The 23,009-nt window shown below is 43.8% G+C and overlaps 1 protein-coding gene across 5 annotated transcripts in view; it reads right to left on the reverse strand.

Annotated features, from left to right (window-relative positions):
* Nucleotides 1-23,009, reverse strand: part of ANKS1A (ankyrin repeat and sterile alpha motif domain containing 1A) — a 731,235-nt gene that overhangs the window by 610,593 nt on the left and 97,633 nt on the right. For all 5 annotated transcript variants that reach the window (XR_006388413.1, XM_044288191.1, XM_044288189.1 and 2 more), the window contains exons 4-5: nt 4,860-5,156; nt 4,695-4,770 (exon numbers count right to left, since the gene is read on the reverse strand). Coding sequence is in view for 4 of the 5 variants with exons in the window: in XM_044288191.1 (XP_044144126.1) it covers nt 4,695-4,770; nt 4,860-5,156 (373 nt within the window). In the remaining variant the exon portion in view is untranslated. The remainder of the gene's footprint in view (nt 1-4,694; nt 4,771-4,859; nt 5,157-23,009) is intronic.

Below are 23,009 nucleotides of genomic sequence, written 5' to 3' on the forward strand. Positions count from 1 at the left end.
AGTTTTAGTGCAGGCCCTCCAGATGTTGTGAAACTATAACTCCCAGCATGCCCAGACAACCTACAGCCATCAGCAGGGCATGGTTGGAATAGTAGTTTTACAACATCTGGAGGGCTGCAGTTTTTAGGATGCCTGCTTAGTGTCTCCAAAGTCTGAGAGCCATACATATTGGGCATCGTCGCGTGCGTAAAAGTCGTCGCTATAAAAATAACAATTGACCAAACCCCTCGGATGGACAGCGTTAAAAATATAAAATAAAAACTGTGCCAAAACACACATTTTTGGGCAAAATTTCCATTAGAATCAATTTTGCCGGTAATAAAGCAAGGGTTAACAGCCAAACAAAACTAAATATTTATTGCCCTGATTCTGTAGTTTGCAGAAACACCCCATATGTGGTCGGAAATGGCTATATAACCGCACGGCAGGGCATAGAACGAAGGGAACTCCATATGGTTTCTGGAAGGCAGATTTTGATGGACTGTTTTTTTATTTTTGACACCATGTCCCATTAGAAGCCCCCCCTGATGTAGCCTAGACTAGAAACTCAAAAAAAGTGACCCCATCTAAGAAACTACACCCCCTCAAGGTATTCAAAAGTTACTTTACAAACTATGTTAACCCTTTAGGTGTTCCACAAAACTAAATTGCGAATGTAGAAACAGATTTTGAATTTACATTTTTTTGTTACCTTGCCTCAAAAAAGTGTAATATAGAGCAACCAAAAATCATATTTACCCCTAAAATAGTCCCAAAACAACAACCACGTTATCCCGTAGTTTCCTAGATGGGGTCACTTTTATGGAGTTTCTACTCTAGGGGTGCATCATGGGGCTTGAATGGGTACATGGTGTAAATAAACCAGTCCAGCAAAATATGCCTTCCAAAAACCATATGGCGTTCCCCTTCTTCTATGTCCTGCCGTTTAGCCAAATAGTAGTTTACGACCACATATGCGGTGTTTCTGCAAACTACAGAATCAGGGCAACCCATGTTGAGTTTTGTTTGGCAGTTAATCCCTGTTTTACTCCTGGAAAAAAATGATTATATTGGAAAATTTTCCACAAAATAGAAATTTCTAAATTGTTTCTCCATCTGCCATTAACTCTTGTGGAACACCTAAAGGGTTAACAAAGTTTGTAAACTCCGTTTTGAAAACCTTGAGGGGTGTACTTTCTTAGATGGAGTCACTTTTTTGAAATTTCTATTCTAGGGGTGCAACAGGGGACTTCAAATGGGACATGGTATAAACAAAACCAGTCCTGCGAAATCTGCCTTCCAAAACCCATATGGCGTTCCCCTCCTATGTGCTCCCGTTTGGCCAAACAGTAGTTTACAACCACATATGGGGTGTTTTTGCAAACTCCAAAATCAGGGCAACCCATATTGAGTTTTGTTTGGCAGTTAACCCTTGTTTTATTCCTGGAAAAAATTGATTATATTGGAAAATTTTCCAAAAAATTGAAATTTTGAATTTGTTTCTCCATCTGCCATTAACTCTTGTGGAAGACCTAAAGGGTTAATAAAGTTTGAAAAAACTGTTTTGAATACCTTGAGGGGTGTAGTTTCTATTATCTAAGCCTCACAATATGACTTCAAACCTGAACTGGTCCATAAAAAGTGGGATTTTGAAGATTTCTGAAAAATTTCAAAATTTGCTTCTAAACTTCTAAGCCTTATAAACATCCCCCAAAAATAAAATATTCCCAAAATGCTACAAACATGAAGTAGTCATATGGGGAATGTAAAGTCATCACAATTTTGGGGGGTATTACTATGTATTACAGAAGTAGAGAAACAAACTTTGAAATTTGCTAATTTTTTGGCAAATATGGTATTTTTTTATGCAAAAAAATTTACTTTTTTGACCCAATTTTAGCAGTGTCATGAAGTACAATATGTGACGAAAAAACAATCTCAGAACGGCCTGGGTAAGTCAAAGCGTTTTAAAGTTATCAGCACTTAAAGTGACACTAGTCAGATTTGCAAAAAAAAAAGGCCAAGTCCTTAAGGTGACATAGGGCTGTGTCCTTAAGGGGTTAAGAACATGAGCCTACTGGCTGCTTTCTTTAATTTCACTTATACCGTCCTTGGTATGTACATATTTATTCATTAGAACACGGTACCTATTCTTCTGTGTATAGTTAGATTACCTGTTACAATTATATCTTTAGGGATCCCATTTGAGTAATTTCTGACACTTTTGGGTTTATTTTAATAATAGTTTATTTAACTATCAGTAATTCCTTATCCCCCTTTTTCTTTAGGCAATCGTGTAGCTAATCATGGTATGAATTATTATATGAATTTATGCATTTTTCATTCTTCCTTCTCTTATCAAGGTTTGTATATCAATTAAATTATGTTCATCCAATCATGGTTCTTAATATCTTTATGACGTACTCATTATGTATCTATGTCTGCTTATGTGTACTGACATTGCTGGCAGAAAGGAACCCTATATCTCCAATAATCTGTGATCACATTAGTGGTGCAGTGTGAGTTCATTTCATTCCCTCTTACGCACATACTTAATCTGTTATTTCACCCTAACCATATGGAATAAACACATGAACTTTAATGTCATTAAAGCCTGTGCATAAAACTATAAAATGTTTAAGGCCTCATGCACACGACTTTTTTTTTTTTTTTTTTTAGGTCCGCAAAAACGGGGTCTGTAGGTCCGTGATCCGTGTCCGTTTTTCCTTCCGTGGGTCTTCCTTGATTTTTGGAGGATCCACGGACATGAAGGAAAAAGTCGTTTTGGTGTCCGCCTGGCCGTGCGGAGCCAAACGGATCCGTCCTGATTTACAATGCAAGTCAATGGGGACGGATCCGTTTGACGTTGACACAATATGGTGCAATTGCAAACGGATCCGTCCCCCACTGACTTTCAATGTAAAGTCAGGAGTCCCTATTATACCATCAGATCAGAGTTTTCTCCAAACCGATGGTATATTTTAACTTGAAGCGCCCCCATCACCATGGGAACGCCTCTATATTAGAATATACCATCGGATTTGAGTTACATCGTGAAAACTTATATCTGACAGTATATTCTAACACAGAGGCGTTCCCATAGTGATGGGGATGCTTCAAGTTAGAATATACTACGAACTGTGTACATGACTACCGCACCTGAAGGGGTTAATTGTGCGTATCATAGCCCCCTGTAAGAGATCAGGGGCTGCCAGGCAGCAGGGGGAGGACCCCCCTCCCTCCCCAGTTTGAATATCATTGGTGGCCAGTCTGAAAGCCCCCCCCCCCCCTTCCCCTTCCATCATTGGTGGCAGTGGAGAGTTCCGATCGGAGTCCCAGTTTAATCACTGGGGCTCCGAACGGTAACCATGGCAACCAGGGCGCTAATGCGATCCTGGTTTCCATGGTTACTTAGCAATATTAGAAGCATCATACTTTCCTGCTGCGCTGTCTGTGACCGGCCGGGAGCTCCTCCTACTGGTAAGTGACAGGTCTGTGCGGCGCATTGCTTAATGATCTGTCACTTACCAGTAGGAGGAGCTCCCAGCCGGTCACAGACAGCGCAGCAGGTAAGTATGATGCTTCTAATATTGCTAAGTAACCATGGCAACCAGGACTGCAGTACCGTCCTGGTTGCCATGGTTACCGATTAGAGCCCCAGCGATTAAACTGGGACTCCGATCGGAACTCTCCACTGCCACCAATGATCGGGGAAAGAGGGGGTTCGAGGCCGCACACTGGCCACCAATGATAAAAATACAATAGAGGGAGGGAGGGGGGGCGCACACTGGCCACCAATGAAAATACAATAGAGGGAGGGGCGCACACTGGCCACCAATGATATTACAATAAAGGGTGGGTGGGAGGGAGGGGGGGCCGCACACTGGCCACCAATGATAATACAATAAAGGGAGGGGGGGCGCGGGGCCGCACTGGCCACCAATGATATTAATACAATAAATACAATAGAGGGAGGGAGGGGGGCCGCACACTGGCCACCAATGATATTAATACAATAGAGGGAGGGGGCGGGGGGGCCGCACTGGCCACCAATGAAATTAAAACTGGGGAGAGAGGGAGGTCTGCCCCCTGCTGCCTGGCAGCCCCTGATCTCTTACAGGGGGCTATGATACTCACAATTAACCCCTTCAGGTGCGGCACCTGAGGGGTTAATTGTGCGGATCACAGTACCCTGTAAGAGATCGGGTGCTGCCAGGCAGCAGGGGGCAGTCATGTACACAGTTCGTAGTATATTCTAACTTGAAGCGTCCCCATCACTATGGGAACGCCTCTGTGTTAGAATATACTGTCGGATCTGAGTTTTCACAAATTATGCAGACGGCTCGTCGGATCCGTCTGTATTAAAGTAGCCTACGGACACGGATCACGGACACAGATGCCAATCTTGTGTGCATCTGTGGTTTTTCACGGACCCATTGACTTAAATGGGTCCGTGAACCGTTGTCCATCAAAAAAATAGGACAGGTCATATTGTTTTGACGGACAGGATACATGGATCACGGAGGCGGATGACAAATGGTGCATTTTCCGAGTTTTCAACAGACCCATTGAAAGTCAATGGGTCCACAGAAAATCACGGAAAACTGAACAACGGCCACGGGTGCACACAACAGTCGTGTGCATGAGGCCTAACAGTCAGGAAAAAAAAGTTATGCACAGTACAAATAAATCATTAATCTATATAAATGAATAACCTGCATCTAGAAGCATCTGAACTACATCAGCCTTCCCAAATAAAGCAGCTTCATGTAATGCACTTCCTTTTTCTGTCTGTGAGGAGAAACAAAGAATTAACAGCAATGTTACTGACAAAAAATTACAATGTAAGCATTTTTATTGTTTATAGGCTGATAAAATACCGTATAGTTGATATCCATAGATGCATCCAGCAATACTCTGACAACGGTTCGGTGCCCATTGCGAGCTGCCAGATGAAGAGGGGTGTGCTTCCGTGTGTGGCAGCTCAGTAAGTTAGGGTGTGCATTCAGAAGGAGCTTCACTACTTCCAAACGCCCATACAGCGCTGCCAAATCAAGTGGTGTCTCCATCTTGTGGTTTCGCATTGTAGGATCAGTCAATTCCTCCAGCAAAACGTGAACCACCTCAGTGTGTCCATATTGTGAAGCACAGTGCAGGGCTGTCTCATTATCATTATTCTGTAGGACAATACATTTGTAGGTTAATCTTACCATATATGTACATGAGTTTTAAATCATAAAATAACACTACAATTTGAACATTAAAGGGGTTCTGCACTTTCAATTAACTGATGATCTATCCTCTGGATAGATCATCAGCTTCTGATCGGCGGGGGTCCGACACCCGGGACCCCCGCCGATCAGCTGTTTGAGAAGGCAGCGGCGCTCCAGCAGCGCCGCGGCTTTCTCACTGTTTACCGCCGGGCCGCCCGCCCACTGACGTCACGACTTGTATCAACTAGAGTGGGCGCGGCTAAGCTCCATTCAAGTGAACAGATCTTAGCCGCGCCCACTCTAGTTGATACAAGTCGTGACGTCAATGGGCGGGCGGCCCAGCGGTAAACAGTGAGAAGGCCGCGGCGCTGCTGGAGCGCCGCTGCCTTCTCAAACAGCTGATCGGCAAGCTGATGATCTATCCAGAGGATAGATCATCAGTTAATTGAAAGTGCAGAACCCCTTTAAGTATTTTTTGTATTTTCTCAAAAAAGGCCATACAAAATTATACAGTTTTACTATTCCACCCCATTCACATTACTTCTCCACCCTGCCATCCATAACTTTTTCCTTCACACGAGCATTGGAGCACACCCTCCTCCCTAAAACTATATTGTTATTAACTCTAATTAAACTTAAAAGGGGTTAGCCACCATAAGTATAAAAAAACTATAAAGTGCCCCAGACAATAACTAAAGCCAAGAGGAATTTGTATCATATTATATGTACATCATATATGTACTGTATATATATCATTTTTCTTCTGCATTTAGAATAGCATGCTCCCATTAATGAGAGGCTGTGTGGGTGGAGCAGCTGCAAAGTGAAAGTAAAAATCCCAGCATGCATCACAGCAAGCATCTCCAGGGGAGCAGTCACATGACATCTCTGCCTACTTGTGATGCCAAAGTGACAACAGCACATTAGGTGTCATTTCATCAGTGCTTTAGCATACCTCCCAACTTTAGAATAGAAGGAAGAGGGACACTACGTGCCCAAGGCTACTTTCACACTTGTGTTTTTTGCAGATCCGTCATGGATCTGCAAAAACTGTTCTGTTACCATAATATAACCGCATGCATCCGTCATAAACGGATCCATTTGTATTAGGTCTTCTATAACCATAACGGATCCATCTTGAACACCATTGAAAGTGAATGGAGGATGGATCAGTTTTCTATTGTGCCAGAGAAAACTGATCCGTCCCCATTGACTTATATTGTGTGCCAGGACGGATCCGTTTGGCTCAGTTTCATTAGGCGGACAGCGTTTTGGCGTCTACCTCCAAAGCGGAATGGTGACTGATTGGAGGCAAACTGATGCATTCTGAGTGGATCCTTTTCCATTCAGAATGCATTAGGGCAAAACTCATCCATCTCCGACATACCTCTCCCGTACCAGGACCGCCACTGAAATCTGGGACTGTCCTGCCGGATACTGGAAGGAGGTATGGCTTTAGGCCTCATGCACATGACCATAGCCTGCCTGTGCCTGTATTGTGGCCAGCGAACAGGGGGTCTGCAATATACAGGCACCATCTGTGTGCGCACCGTATCAAGTGATGGGTCTGAAATCTGAAAGATGTTATGCGGAAACCTATGGAGTGCATCCATGGGTTTTCTGTCCATGCCTCCTCACTGCGGAAAAGTACTGGTCGGATGCAGATTGCAGACCCCATTTAAATGAATGGGTTCACGTCTGCAGACAATGGACACACTGGCGGCGCCCATGAATTGCAATGCATACACACACATACACATTTACATGTGTGTAAATATATGTATATAAATATGTATATATACATATGTGTATGTATATTCATATTATATATATATATATATATATATATATATATATACACATACATACACACACACACACACACACACACACATACTTAGGCTCCATTCATACATCCGCAATTCCATTCCGCATTTTGCGGAACGGAATTGTGGACCCATATATTTCTATGGGGCCGCACTTTCGGGTCCGCAATTCCAATCCTGAAAAAAATAGAACATGTCCTATTCTTGTCCGCAATAACGGACAAGAATAGGCATATTCTATTAGTGGCAGCAATGTGCGTTCCGCAAAATGCGGAACGCACATTGCCGCTGTCCGTGTTTTGCGGATATGTGAATCTGTAAAACACACACGGATGTGTGAATGGACCCTTAGACATAAATACATACACTCCAAATTGTGATGAAAAAGGTGGACGGTTTATTCAATCATCTAGCAGTAACGTTTCAGCTCTCTCTTTGGAGCCTTTGTCCAGCTGAATAACATGTGCAAATCAGCATACATAAATAGTGCAAATAATTAACAAGATTCCAAATTAATATAGTCTCGGGGAGGGATTCATTGTTTTGTAAAGCAGCCGTCTTTCTTGATAAGATTTTGCGTCCCTTTGCCCTGTCAGCTAGATCCTACATTAGCAATACTAATGATTTCTTGACTAAGATCGAGGGTTTGTTTATTCTGAAGGGGGCACTGTTGGCTTCCTTTGATGTGGTAAGTTTATATACTTCCATAGAACATGAACTAGGTATACGAGTTATTGAACAAGTCCTACAGAGGACACAATACGGCACTGACTGCCAGCAATTTTTGAGTGCTTTATTGAGGTTTATCCTCACACGGAATTATTTTCTGTTTCAGGATGATTTTTTTCTACAATTGCGTGGGACCGTGATGGGGTTCAATGTGGCCCAACCTATGCAAATCTTTACATGTCACATCTTGGAGTCTGTCGTCTATGTGAGCCACCACTTCAGCCATGTGCTGGGGTGGTAGCATTACATCGACGACATTTTCCCGATTTGGGTCGGCTCTGCAGAGGACCTCATCGCCTTCCACTGTTTTTTGAACACCATTGATCCTAGCGTCAAATTTACATTGATGCATTCTGAGGAAACTATACAGTTTCTGGACACTCAGGTTCGCATTCATAATGATAGGCTAGTGACTGACCTATATGTGAAGCCCACAGATAAAAATACTTACGTTTTGAGAGTCAACATCCAAAATCTATGATAAGGTCACTTCCTTTTAGTCAACTTCTTAGAGTTAAGAAAATTGTGCGAGATCCTACTGTAGCAGACAATAGATTGCAAGAAATGGGGTCCAAATTTCGGACACGCGGATACCCCAAAAAACTTATTCGAGAACACTTGAGCAGAATTAAACCCCTTACCAAAGAGGCTATTAGGGAGGGACTAGGTGACACTAAACGTTCCCAAGCCCGGATCCCCTTCGTGTCGGAGATCCCCTACATGTCGTGTATTGCTGCTATAATTAAAAACACTGGAGAATACTAACCAGTAATTTTGAGAAAGTGGGGGAATTTAAATCTTTACCTTTATGTTCATATCGACGCAGTTGCAATTTAGGTGACAGATTGGTTAAGATGGAAATTGGCTCTTCCAGGGAAACGTGCAAGACATATTTTGGATCTACCCGAAAGGGTTGTTTTCCATGCTATAATTGTGTAAACTGTAATTTGATGTTAAGAGGTGACTCATTTCTTCACCCGGTCTCTGGACAAAGGGTCAAAATCAAACAATACTTAACATGTGATTCGTCTTATGTTATTTATTTGTTTATTTGCAATAAGTGGTGAGACCACTTGGGACGTCAAAACCCGTCTCAATCAACATCGATATTCTATTAGAAAACAAAAAATGGATCTCCCCGTATCAAAACACTTTACTGAGGCTAAATATACACAAAATGATTTATGTTTTAGAATTCTGGAGCAAATACCCCCCCTCAAGGCGAGGTGGTGATATAACTAAATTACTGAAGAGACGTGAGCTCTATTGGCTCTATATACTAGGTACTTTGAAGCCACAGGGCTTAAATGTAGAATTTAGGGTTGTCTAGTCATCGGTTATGCTTGTGCTTTCGATTTTAATTCTATGTATAGAAAACAACATGTGCTATATATTAAACTGTGTTTCCCTTTTTTGTAGGACACTATTTTGGAATGTATATTATAAATGGTTACGTATGGCGAAGACTGGAGGAACTGTGGCGGCGATCCATCCATATGTTATTCATCAATCTACCATGTTGAGTCACCATTTTTCTAGTGACAGCCCCTGTCTGTGTTTCGGTGCCACTCCAGCCCCTTATGGGGCTCGGGTGACACTGCTCACTGACGGGTGGTGTTGTCATGTTCAATATTAATATACTATGTGCTCCAATACAGTGTATCTCTGACCTCCTCACTGATAGGAGAAGAGGGCTCACAGTTTTGTGGACCCCATCCGTTACGTGGTGGATTGTGTCACGGAGCGGATATGCTGTCCGGTCTGGACAGCAGGGTGTTTGCGGTTTGATGACCGTATAGCCCTGCTGATACAGACCTTCCATTTGGGGACCGGCGCTCACCCGTGCTTTGGACACTTTAGCTGTGTCTGTCAGTTCATACACGGCGGCTGTGCTGGCATGCGCATTCGCCCTAGTGCAATGTTCAATAGCGGCCATCTTTGTTGTGGTCTTTATGTTCCCTATTACTACTATGAGTCTCGCAATAGCAGATGGAGCGGCGCATGCGCCGACTGCCTTTCCGGACACCAACAGTTCCCACCAGGTTTCTTTGGCCTAATGTGATCCATTCAAAGGTTTTTAATATTTCAATTGATTTATCATTGAAACACACGTGTACACTTTACCACATTTGATTGTCAATCGTGTATATTTTGCAATTTTGCACTGCATCAATCATGTTATGGAATTTATATGATCATGTTCATAGCTATGGGGGTTTGAATCATGAAGATAGATGAATTATACTTGCTACGTGGCTATATTATTTATGCACTTTATCATATAATAATTTGAACTATTTATGTATGCTGATATGCACATATTATACAGCTGGACAAAGGCTCCAAAGAGAGAGCTGAAACGTTGCTGCTAGATGGGCGACTAAACCGTCCACATTTTTCATCACAATTTGGAGTGCTGCCTTTTTTTCTTTGCTCTATACACTTGGGATCTTGGTCACTCTCAGATGAAAATAGAAAAAAGATTATTCACCCATGTGGACGCGATGTTAAATTTCTTGTAAGAAATGAGCGGTCTACTGCAGAATTCAGGGATATTTTTATGTTCCGTTTTGAGAATTGACCAGTGTTTATTGAGTATCTTATTGACATGTGGACTTGCTTCACAAAAAGTAGAAACAAAAGGTATTCGCTGGAACTGTTTTTGTGGAGTACCTTGAAACAGTTCACTTCTTTCTTTTTGATTAATACGTCTAATTTGTTGCTGCAAAACGGAAGCAGGGTACCGTCTCTGTCTAAAGTTTTGTGTCATAATGTCCAAAGTTGTATTCAATGTCGAGGTATTACTGACTATGCGTTTTGCCCTGATAAATTGGCTATAAGGTAACGACCGCACCATCATCCGGGGATGAGCACTGTCAAACCTCAGGACGGTATTGCGGTCAGTGGGTTTGGTGTAGACCTCAGTGCTCAACGCATTGTCAGTGTACCTTACATTAACATCTAAAAAATGTAATGTATGAGTAGAAAACTCCAAAGTAAATTGTATATCAGGAGTCAGACTGTTTAAAAAATTGTGAAACAGGTGTAACTCCGAGGCAGTACCAGTCCAGATAACAAAAATATCGTCTATGTATCTCCACCACCTCAGCACATTGTATCCTCCCAGGATTGAGCACGCCTGATTCCACGTCTGGTCCTGTTAATTTTTTATACTCACAGGTGATGATGATTCACAATTTACTGTCACTTATGTATATTGATTGTAATAACTATGAATATGTATATCTGGGGGCTTGATATATACCGATTATGGCTTCACTCTTTGTTACCCTCCAGATAAGCCACATTTTTCTTTGATGATATGTATTGTACATTTTGTTTTTTGAATATTTTAATAAATTGTCACTTATGTTAGACAATTAGCCACGACTGGATAAATATCCACAGTCTTCACAATGTTGTATTGCTTGATAATGGTCCCAGCAAGCGGACCGAAACATCGCATAGGTGAATAAAGGGTCCCACTCTTTTCACTAAATGGAGTGCTGCGGTGTTATTCTTCTTTCTATATGATACACCTTGGTGAGGTGACTCCACCGCTGGCACCCACACCATCTACTACCAGGAGTGCTGCCTTGAATTTCCATTTCTATATATCTATATCTCTATATCTCTATATCTCTATATATATCTCTCTCTATCTCTATACACACACACACACACACACACACACACATACACACATACACACATACATATACACACACACACACACAAAATCATAGTTCCTGGCTAGATGTCCTGCGTTCCCTGTTGGTTGCAGGGGGCGTGGCCTAACGGAACAGAAGAGTGTGGCTTAGCGGGTCGGCTGTGTGGTGATAGTGCAGGGGGGATGGGGATTGACTAAGTAGCTACTGCAGTAAGGACTATGAAGGTTTTTAATCACAGCCAGCTTCTGACAGGAATCAGCTGTTTGTAGAGAGGGAACAAGCAGCTGATTCCTGTCACAGTTGGAGCGGGCAGCAGGGAGGCGACCACTGACAGGAGCAGACTGCACATGCGCATGGACGAGCTTCCTCTCACGCTGGGTTCACACCTGAGCGTTTCACAGCGCGTTCAAACGCGCTGTAAAACGCTCAACACATGAAAACCAATGCTTCCCTATGGCCCTGGTTCACACTTGAGCGTTCTTGATCTTCTTTGGAGCGTTTTGTCGCGCATTCCCGTACATAGACTTTCGGGAACGCGTGACAATGGGCGTTCGCTTGTCTCTGTATGCGCGATTGTAAACGCCGGTACAATCGCACATACAGAGCGCTCCTTTCAGGTGTGAACCCAGCCTTAAGCTCCTCCATGTCGCGTGAGGCTATGGACGAACTCAGCTGCAAGGTAGAGCAGGACCTAGGGGGCGTGGCTTATAACTGAAAGAAAAGAAGGCAGGTATGTTAAATGAAGTATATTAGGAACTTAATTTTTTCCCTGCCTGCCACACTGTAGTGGAGAGTATTTAAAGAGTGGCCAACCCCTTTAATTACAAGGCTATTACATTCTTTCTTAAGGTGGCCATACACACAAGATTAAAGGGAACCTGTCACCATGTTGGTCTGACATATAAAGCAGAATGTACCTTAATGCTTGGTTACCCCAATAGCTCCCAGAGACTAACCTGTCCCATTTTATCGCCCTATAAATTTTACCAGCCCTTAGGCTCATTTGCATAAACCATTCCTTCCCCCTCACACCATTTCCCATCCCCTAAACTTTCATTGACAGCCTATTTTTGCCCTCACTGCTTGTAATCTCGTCCGAAATCGCACACACTTGCCCTTTATGTCCCTCTTACGCCACTAAGTGCTGGAATGTTCTCAAATATCCGCTTTGCAATACTTACGCAAAGGAGCTCTTCCCAAAATGAATATTAAGCATGCGCGAGATCTTATCTATAGGGGCGTTTCTTAGGTGGAGCTGAGGTGCTTGACTCTTCTCACATCAAACAAGCAAGATATGGCTATTTTATGTTAATTAGCATAAAAGGCGGGAAAGGTTTATAGGGCGATAAATCAGGATAGGTTAGTCCTGAGAAGATTATGGATCGATCGCTGGGAACTAGCATTATGGTACATTCGGTTTTATATGTCAGAACATGTGACTGTTCATGATCTCTAACAGCAGACTCTTGTCTGCTGAAAATGTAATCCGCTATTGCTGGAATACTTCAGCCATTCATCAGCCGAAATTGCTTGTTGATAGCATGATCAGCCATTCATCAGCCGAAATTGCTTGTTGATAGCATGATCAGCTGAATTCAGCCAATCACTTGCAATTTTGCTCAAGCACCAGTGCCCCCAGAGGAAGATTTCCACCGAAACACGCGTCGGGGTGTGCGGTGTTCCTGTGGAGATATTATTCTTACAAACGGTATATGATTATTTGTATAAGTTTTGTATCATGCACTACTTTTGAGTTATTTGGCAGTGTAGGGATGCGACATGTGTTGTTTAACCGCCTCCGGACCGCCTAACGCAGATGTGCGGTCCGGAGGCGGCAGCGCAGCGCACAACGACGCATATACGCGTCATCTCGCGAGATGCGAGATAACACGCTATGCGGCACGCGCAGTTCGGGCCGGCATTTCGTAGAGGACCATTTCGTCATCAGCTTGCCAGCCAATGATCGCAGCTGGCAAGCTGATTATTTTCAAAAAATCCAATCAGAGAGCCAGATAACAGATCATATTTGTAAATATGATCTGTTATATGGCTGCCTGCTCCTCTGCTGGTTCTTTTCGTCGGTTGGATCCAGCAGAGGAGCAGGCTACACAGTGAGTACACCAACACTACACTCTTAGCCCCAGATCACCCCCCTGAACCCCAATTAACCCTTTGATCACCCCTTTGTCAATCACTAGAGAAAGGAAAAAAGTGATCAGTGTAAACTGTCACTTTTTTTTTTCACTGGTATTGACCGTTAGGTTTTAGGTATAGTTTAGGCCACTTGGTTAGGTAGTTAGCGATCAGTTAGCGCCCAGCCCACCGCACCGCAGTCCGTTATTCGCTGATTAGCGTATCGCTAATCAGCATGTGTACTTTTATAGTATCTGGAAGTGATCAAAACTGATCACGGTCAGATCTATAATTGTAGCACTGCCGTACAACCTGGTGAAGTAGCGAGCACCAGAAGGGCAGTTGAAGCTGGTACGGTGGCACGTGCAGTAGTGACCCCGTCGCAGCCAACGCAAAGACGTGCCCGTAGAGCCCCTAGAATCCCTGAGGTGCTGGCAAACCCTGATTGGCAGTCCCCAACTTCAGCCGCACCTGTAGCTTTCCCTTTCACTGCCCAGTCTGGAGTTCGGGTTGAGACAGCTCAGATCGGTTTGGCCCTGGGATTTTTTGAGCTGTTCTTGACTGCGGAGCTCTTAGACATAGTTGTAGCCGAAAACAAACAGGTATGCCACACAATTTATCACCGCTAACCCGGGAAGCTTTTATGCCCAGCCTTTCCCGTGGAAACCAGTCCAAGTTTCCGAAATTAAAACTTTTCTGGGCCTCCTCCTCAACATGGGCATGACAAAAAAGCACGAATTGCCGTCATATTGGTCCACGAACCCAATTCATCACATGCCCATGTTCTCTGCTGCTATGTCCAGGGCACGTTTTGAGGCCATCCTGCGTTTCCTGCACTTTAGTGACAACACCGCCTCCCGTCCCAGAGGCCACCCTGCTTTTGACCGGCTCCACAAAATTCGGCCCCTCATAGACCATTTCAACCAGAAATTTGCAGATTTGTATACCCCAGAGCAAAACATCTGCGTAGACGAGTCCCTGATACATTTTACCGGGCGCCTTGGCTTCAAACAATACATCCCAAGCAAGCGCGCCCGGTATGGGGTCAAATTGTATAAGCTCTGTGAAAGGGCCACAGGCTATACCCACAAATTTCGGATCTATGAGGGAAAAGATCAGACCCTGGAGCCGGTCGGTTGCCCTGACTACCTGGGGAGCAGTGGGAAGACAGTTTGGGACTTGGTGTCACCCTTATTCGGCAAGGGGTACCATCTTTATGTGGACAATTTTTACACAAGTGTGGCCCTCTTCAGGCATTTGTCCCTAGAACAAATTGGCTGCTGTGGCACCGTGCGACCTAGTCGCAGGGGCTTCCCCCAACGGCTCGTTACCACCCATCTTGCAAGGGGGGAGAGGGCTGCCTTGTGTAATGAAGAACTGCTCGTGGTGAAATGGAGAGACAAGCATGACGTTTACATGCTCTCCTCCATTCACGCAGACACGACAATACAAATTGAACGAGCAACCAGTGTCATTGAAAAGCCCCTCTGTGTCCACGACTATAATTCGCTCATGGGAGGGGTGGACTTCAATGACCAGATGTTGGCTCTGTATTTAGTTTCCCGACGCACCAGACGCTGGTATAAGAAGGTGTCTGTATATTTAATTCAATTGGCTCTGTATAATAGTTTTGTTCTCTACAGTAAGGCTGGGAGAACAGGATCCTTCCTCAAATTTCAGGAAGAGATCATCGAGAACCTCCTGTATCCAGGAGGTTCCGTGGCCCCATCCACCAGTGTAGTGAGCCATCTACACGAGCGACGATTCCCCAATGTCATTGCTGGTACCTCAAACCAACCGTCACCCCGAAAAAGATGTTGTGTCTGTAGCAGGAGTGGAATAAGGCGTGACACCCGCTATTTCTGTCCTGACTGCCCTGACCACCCTGCCCTATGCTTTGGGGAGTGTTTCCGGAAGTACCACACACAGGTACACTTAGCATAGGGATCACATCACACAGGGCTATTAGGTCCCATTCACACAGAGCTGCTGCAAACCTCTCCTTTCACCTGGGACAAAGTGCATAATGTACTTTGCCACATCTTTGGGCGATTTGCGCTTTGCACATTGTCCCATGGGGAAGGAGAGGTTTGTCCTATAAAAGTTTTTTTTTACCTCAGGTGGACCAACCGATCGACTAGCTGCAGCACTGATGTGCATTCTGACAGAAGCATTGCGCTGCTGTCAGATTACACAAAAGTCGGTGTATGCGGCGCTGCAAGACCAGATTTCTCCTCTGCAGTAACAGATACGTTTGCCGAGGCATATGAGCTGAGGAGGTGGCGGTGTTCATATGTTTTGGCAAACACTTTGTATATAAAAATAAATAAAAAAATCCCGGCAATGATTTATTCATCCACATCGATTGATGTGTATGGAGAAATCGGATTTGCCAGGGCATACGAGCTAAGTGGGTATGGATGTTGGGCGGAGCTCCTATGTCCTGGAAGACGCCCTTTCCCCTCCTTTTTCTTTTTTTTGACAGAAATTTTTTCATCCACATTAATCGATGCGAATGAAGAAATCTGTGCCGTTCATTTTTTCTTTCAGCCCAGAGGCTGAACGGAAAAAATAAATAAATCTCATTACCTGTATGCTCAATATAAGGAGAATAGCAGAAACTCCTAATGCTGGCCATACATGTAATGATTGCGGAGACCCTCAAATGCCAAGGCAGTACAAACACCTCACAAATCCCCACAAATGACCCCATTTTGGAAAGAATACACCCCAAGGTATTCGCTAAGGGGCATATTGAGTCCATGAAAGATTGAAATTTTTGTCTCAAGTTAGCGGAAACGGAGACTTTGTGAGAAAAAAAATAAACATCCTGCCTGATAAGGTAAATTTAAGGGGGGCTTCTAATGGGACATGGTGTAAATAAACTAGTCCATCAAAATTTGCCTTCCAGAAACCATATGGTGTTTGTAACAGGACTTCAGGGCGTACCGGTACGCCCTGTGTCCTGAAGAGGTTAAAGGTATGTTGCATGTTGAAGCTCTACTTGGAAGCTTGTTAAGATCCAACAATGTAAAATAAGATTTTTTGCAATTTTTCAAGTGGTCTTAAACTTTTGATCAGGACTGTATAATGCTGTGCTGCAAAAGCAATGTATCTGCTACAGTATCACCCTAGATAGGCTTAGGCTACTTTCACACTCGCGTTTTGGCTTTCTGTTTACGAGATCCTTCATGGGCTCTCAGAAGCGGTCCAAAACGGATTAGTTTTGCCCTAGGGCATTCTGAATGGAAAAGGATCCGCTCAGAATGCATCAGTTTGCTGTCCACTTGACAAAACTGAGCCAAACAGATACGTCCTGGCACACAATGTAAGTCAATGGGGACGGATCAATTTTCTCTGACACAATAGAAAACAGATCCGTCTCCCATTGACTTTCAATGGTGTTTATAACGGATCAGTCATGGCTATGTTACACACTCACAATCCGCATTCGATGGTCCACACCTCAAAAAAGTAGCACATGCACTACTTATTTGCGTTGTGGACAGGGCCGTCTTTACCAAGAGGCAAAAGGGGCAGCTGCCCTGGGCCCAGTTGCTCCTGGGGGGCCCAAGGCAGCTGCCTCTTGAGCCCTGCTAGCTACTGCCCCGGGTGTCAGGCTGTCGGCTACACAGGCATCATGATCGTACTGTGTGAATGATCTTAATTCTAGGACCTTAATGAGTTTTGCTCTAGGACCTTAATGACATCATTACCATGTGACCAGTAACTAGCAATTACTGGTCACATGGCTATGAGGTCATCACAGGTCCTACTAAGTGAGGGCATTTTTAGACATTTGGATCCCAGACTTCTTCTCACGCTTTAGGGCCCCTAAAAAGCCAGGGCAGTATAAATACCCCACATGTGACCCCATTTTGGAAAGAAGACACCCCAAGGTATTCGCTGCAGGGCATATTGAGTCCATGAAAGATTTAAATTTTTGTCCAAAGTTAACGGAAAGTGAGATTTTGTGAGAAAAAACAACAAAAAAAAATCAATTTCCGCTAACTTTTGCCAAAAAAATGCATTTCTATGAACTCTCCATGCCCCTCATTGAATACCTTGGGGTGTCTTCTTTCCAAAGTGGGGTCACATGTGGGGTATTTATACTGCCCTGGCTTTTTAGGGGCCCTAAAGCGTGAGAAGAAGTCTGGGATCCAAATGTCTAAAAATGCCCTCCTAAAAGGAATTTGGGCACTTTTGCAGCCTAGATGCGCAAAAGTGTCACACATCTGGTATTGCCGTACTCAGGAGAAGCTGGGGAATGTGTTTTGAGGTGTCATTTTGCATATACCCATGCTGGGTGAGAAAAATATCTTGGTCAAATGCCAACTTTGTATAAAAAAAAATGGGAAAAGTTGTCTTTTGCCAAGATATTTCTCTCACCCAGCATGGGTATATGTAAAATGACACCCCAAAACACATTCCCCAACTTCTCCTGAGTACGGCGATACCAGATGTGTGACACTTTTTTGATGCCAAGGTGGGCAAAGGGGCACATTTTCCAAAGTGCACCTTTCGGATTTCACTGGTCATTTTTTACAGATTTTGATTGCAAAGTACTTCTCACACATATGGGCCCCTAAATTGCCAGGGCAGTATAACTACGCCACAAGTGACCCCATTTTGGAAAGAAGACACCCCAAGGTATTCCATGAGGGGCATGGCGAGTTCCTAGAATTTTTAATTTTTTGTCGCAAGTTAGTGGAATATGATAATCATCATTTTCCGCTAACTTGTGACAAAAAATAAAAGATTATAGGAACTCGCCATGCCCCTCACGGAATACCTTGGGGTGTCTTCTTTCCAAAATGGGGTCACTTGTGGGGTAGTTCTACTGCCCTGGCAATTTAGGGGCCCATATGTGTGAGAAGTACTTTGCAATCAAAATGTGTAAAAAATGGCCTGCAAAATCCGAAAGGTGCACTTTGGAATATGTGCCCCTTTGCCCACCTTGGCAGCAAAAAAGTGTGACACTTCTGGTGTCGCTGTACTCAGGTCACTCTTGGAGGAAGGAGCCCAGACACACCCCCTGCCACAATGTGTCTACCCTTAAAAGGCGAAACTTAAAACTCTGCCCCCAGGTTTCGCTAAACAACGCCCCACATCTGGTTAGGAAATGCCCCCTCCCACTCCCAATTTTGAAAGAATTAAGGTAAAAACCAACTTCTAGGGCCCAATAAGCCACGCCAAACTCACTGTTGAAGGGGACGGCTGCGGTAAAGGTCAACATTAAGGGGGTGGGCTGCTGTGGAGGTCCAATTTTAAGAGACGGGGCACTAGGGGGAGGGTCAGTGTTAAGGGATGGGGGGCTGTGGAGGTCACTGATAAGGGGGCGGGGTGCTGTAGATGTCACTGTTAAAGTGGTGATATCTTTTAACACACACAAACATTAAATTAAATAGATTAAAAATACCCGAGCAAAGCCAGGTCCTTTAGCTAAATATACAAAAAATATAAATAAAATTTTATTTATTTATTTATTATATATATATATATATATATATATATATATATATATATATATATACACACACACACACACATATATATACACACACACATACACAGTACCGACCAAAAGTTTGGACACACCTTCTCATTCAAAGAGTTTTCTTTATTTTCAAATTCTAACAGTCTATTCAGTAGGACTATCAGCTGTGTATCCACTCGTCTTCTCCACAACGCAATTGATGGTCCCAACCGCATTTATAAGGCAAGAAATCCTACTTATTAAACCTGACAAGGCACACCTGTGAAGTGAAAACCATTTCAGGTGACTACCTCTTGAAGCTCATCAAGAGAATGCCAAGAGTGTGCAAAGCAGTAATCAAAGCAAAAGGTGGCTACTTTGCAGAACCTAGAATATGACATTTTCAGTAGTTTCATACTTTTTTGATAAGAATATAATTCCACATGTGTTAATTCATAGTTTTGATGCCTGCAGTGTGAATCTACAATTTTCAGTCATGAAAATAAAGAAAACTCTTTGAATGAGATGGTGTGTCCAAACTTTTGGTCTGTACTGTGTGTGTGTGTCTATATATATATATATATATATATATATATATATATATATATATATATATATATATATATAATGTTAAATAATATAATTACCATAAATATATATACTCATTTATAAAAATAAAAAAAAATATTTGGAGGGGAGGGGTTATTTGAATGGCATCACTATCATTTATTAAAATAAATTTACTGTAATGCCATTCAACTATTCAAGAAACACTTCTTTTTTTTACGGTTGCATACCATGGAGCGGGGAAAAAAATTCCAAATGGGGTAGAATTGGGAAAAAACAATAAAGGTTTTTATTTTTTATACATTGTACACTGCTGTAAAATTGACCTGTTATCTTCATTATTCAGCTCAGTACGGTTCCAACTATACCACACTTGGATAATTTTTCTTGAGTTTTAATACAATACAAAAATTTTTTACCTTTGAGGGAATTTTATTTTTTTTTTTTTCATAACCATATTCTGACCCCTATAACTTTTTTGCAGCTGTGTGAGGGCTCATTTTTTGCAGGACGATCTGTTCTTTTCAGTAATACCAATTTTAAGTGTGTGCGACTTTTTGATCACTTTTGATAAAAAAAATGATTGGGTAGTTGAAGTGAAAAAAAATTGCAAATTTGTTTTTATTTTTGAAATTGTGCCCGCTGGATCCGTAACACCGCAAGTGAACTGAAAGCATTTGAAGACTGATCAGTCTTCAAAATGCGTTCAGTGTTACTATGGCAGCCAGGACGCTATTAAAGTCCTGGTTGCCATAGCAGTAGTGGGGAGCGGGGGAGCAGTATACTTACAACCCGTGCGGCTCCCAGGGTGCTCCAGAATGACGTCAGAGAGCCCCATGCGCATGGATGACGTTATCCATGCGATCACGTCATCCATGTGCATGGGGCGCCCTGACGTCACTCTGAACGCACCAGGAGCCGCACGGATGGCAAGTATACTGCTCCCCCGCTCCCCACTACACTTTACCATGGCAAACAGGACTTTAGCGTCCTGGCAGCCATGGTAACCATTCAGAAAAAGCTGAACGTCGGATCCGGTAATGCGCCGAAACGACGTTTAGCTTAAGGCCGGATCCGGATTAACGCCTTTCAATGGGCATTAATTCAGGATCCGGCCTTGCGGCAAGTGTTCAGGATTTTTGGGCGGACCAAAAAGCGCAGCATGCTGCGGTATTTTCTCCGGCCACAAAACGTTCCGGTCCTGAACTGAAGACATCCTGATGCATCCTTAATGGATTTCTCTCCATTCAGAATGCATTGGGATAATCCTTATCAGGATTTTTCCGGCATAGAGCCCCGACGACGGAACTCTATGCCGGAAAAGAAATACACAAGTGTGAAAGAGCCCTTAGTAATGTATTGTTATTATCCATATTTCTTCCTTTGCTGGCTTGATGCATTTTTCCATCACATTATACACTGCCTGTTTCCATTGTTATGACCACCCTGCAATCCATCAATCAGTGGTGGCCATGCTTGCACACTATAGGAAAAAGTGTTGGCCTTTCTGGTGATCGGGACCATGGGAGCACACATAAGCTGGTGCTTTTTCCTATAGTGTGCAAGCACGGCCACCACTGATGGATTGCAGGATGGTGGTCGTAACCATGGAATCAAGCATTGTATAATGTGATGGAAAAATGACAGCAAAGAAAGCAATATGGGCAATCACAATACATTGGCAAGTGCCTTTTATTAACTTACTCTACATAATAAATGCTATTAGCTGAAGTGACACAACCCTTTAAATTACTCCTATTGAGTTACAGATGCTCGCAGGTCTTTTATTCTAAGGGCACTTTCACACTAGCGCTAAAGTTTTCCGGTATTGAGTTCGGTCACAGGGGCTCAATACCGTAAAAAAAAAAACTCTTCAGTTTTATCCTAATGCATTCTGAATAAAAAGCTAAATTGAGTATGCATTAGAATGTCTTCAGTGACTTCCGGTTCCGGCGCGCGAATGTAAGGAGACGGCGGGTGAGAGCTCCGCACCACCCCTCCACATAACGTGGGGAATCGCTGCAGACCGGGGATAAAATCCCACCGAATTCTCCTCCTGCAGTACTCAGGAGGTCAATGGAGAAATATCTTACTCGTGGCGGCGCCCTACTGACAGAGTCTCCACGCCCGCAGCGCGAGTCGGCAGAGAAGCAGAGGGAGAAGATGGCGGACGGGAAAAAAAAGAAACACCCGCGCCTCCTCGCAACCACCTCATTGCTCGGAAGTAAGTGACTCCCAGGAGCTGCTGAAAGATACATCCCAGCAGGTGCAAGGCATTGACCTATCGTGCAAAGAAATGGCCATAGCGGTAGCACAGTTGCTCGCCCCAGACATCAAGGCCACGTTGGAAGCAACGGTCGCGTCTACCTTGAAGCAGCTGCAGGGGGAAGTAGCACAGAATGCGGCTCAGATTGCGGAGCTGGAACAGAGAGTGGGACTGATAGAGGAAGAATTGGAGAAGGCCCAGTCTCAAATTGGAGAAGTTTTGCGTAATAACCGAATGCTCAGAGAGAAAGTTGAGGATTTGGAGAATCGCTCGCGCCGGAGCAATCTGCGCATAATTGGTATCCCAGAAAGTGTGTCGGCACAACAGCTGGTGAATATCTGCGCAGAAGAGATACCAAAAGCTCTGGGACTCCAATCCCCTGTGACCGTGGAGAGGGCGCATAGAACAGGCCCACCGAGAGAAACCACAACAGATGGGTCGAGAGCGAGACCGCGTCCTGCGATTGCTAAATATTTGAATTATGCGGACAAGGAAGCTGTCCTCCAAAAATACAGACGCCTTAACCAGCCTTTGAAAGTGAGAGGCCACCGAATTTTGCTTTTTGGGGACTATTCGGCGGAGGTGGCCAGGAAGCGGAGGGCCTTCTCGCAGCTATGCACCCATTTGGTGCAGCAGAAGATAAAATTTGCTCTTATATACCCTGCTATCTTGAGGGTCTTCAGGCATGATGGCAGGATTGACACTTTCATGTCGCCCAAAGACGCTTGGGAGGCTTTAGAGTCTGGCGACTCCGGGGTAGATGGCGGGAAGGCTGCTGCACCTAGAGGAAGATCTTCACCCAGGGGAAGAGGTCAAGAGGTTGGCAACGATAACACAGCCACTGGTCGGGTTCGGAGATCGCCGGCGAGGGAGAGAGACCCGTCATCCAGCCCGGAATGGGATTGAAAGTCCTGCTGCAAGTATTGGACATGGGAGGTTATTCCTTGCAAGAGGTCGAGAGCTGATTGATGTGAAGAGAGGGAGTGACGGACAGCCAGTATGTTAGGGATAGGGAAGAGTGCACCAAGGGTAGGGGTACTAGCTTAGGTTTCATTTGTAACTGTTATGAAAGAATGCTAAAGAGTTTGGGATGCTAGAATTAAAAGTGGAGGGATGCTAAAGTGTTTGGGATGCTAGAATTAAAAGTGG

The sequence above is a fragment of the Bufo gargarizans genome, chromosome 3 (assembly GCF_014858855.1).
Source record: "Bufo gargarizans isolate SCDJY-AF-19 chromosome 3, ASM1485885v1, whole genome shotgun sequence".
Classification (NCBI taxonomy): domain Eukaryota; kingdom Metazoa; phylum Chordata; class Amphibia; order Anura; family Bufonidae; genus Bufo; species Bufo gargarizans.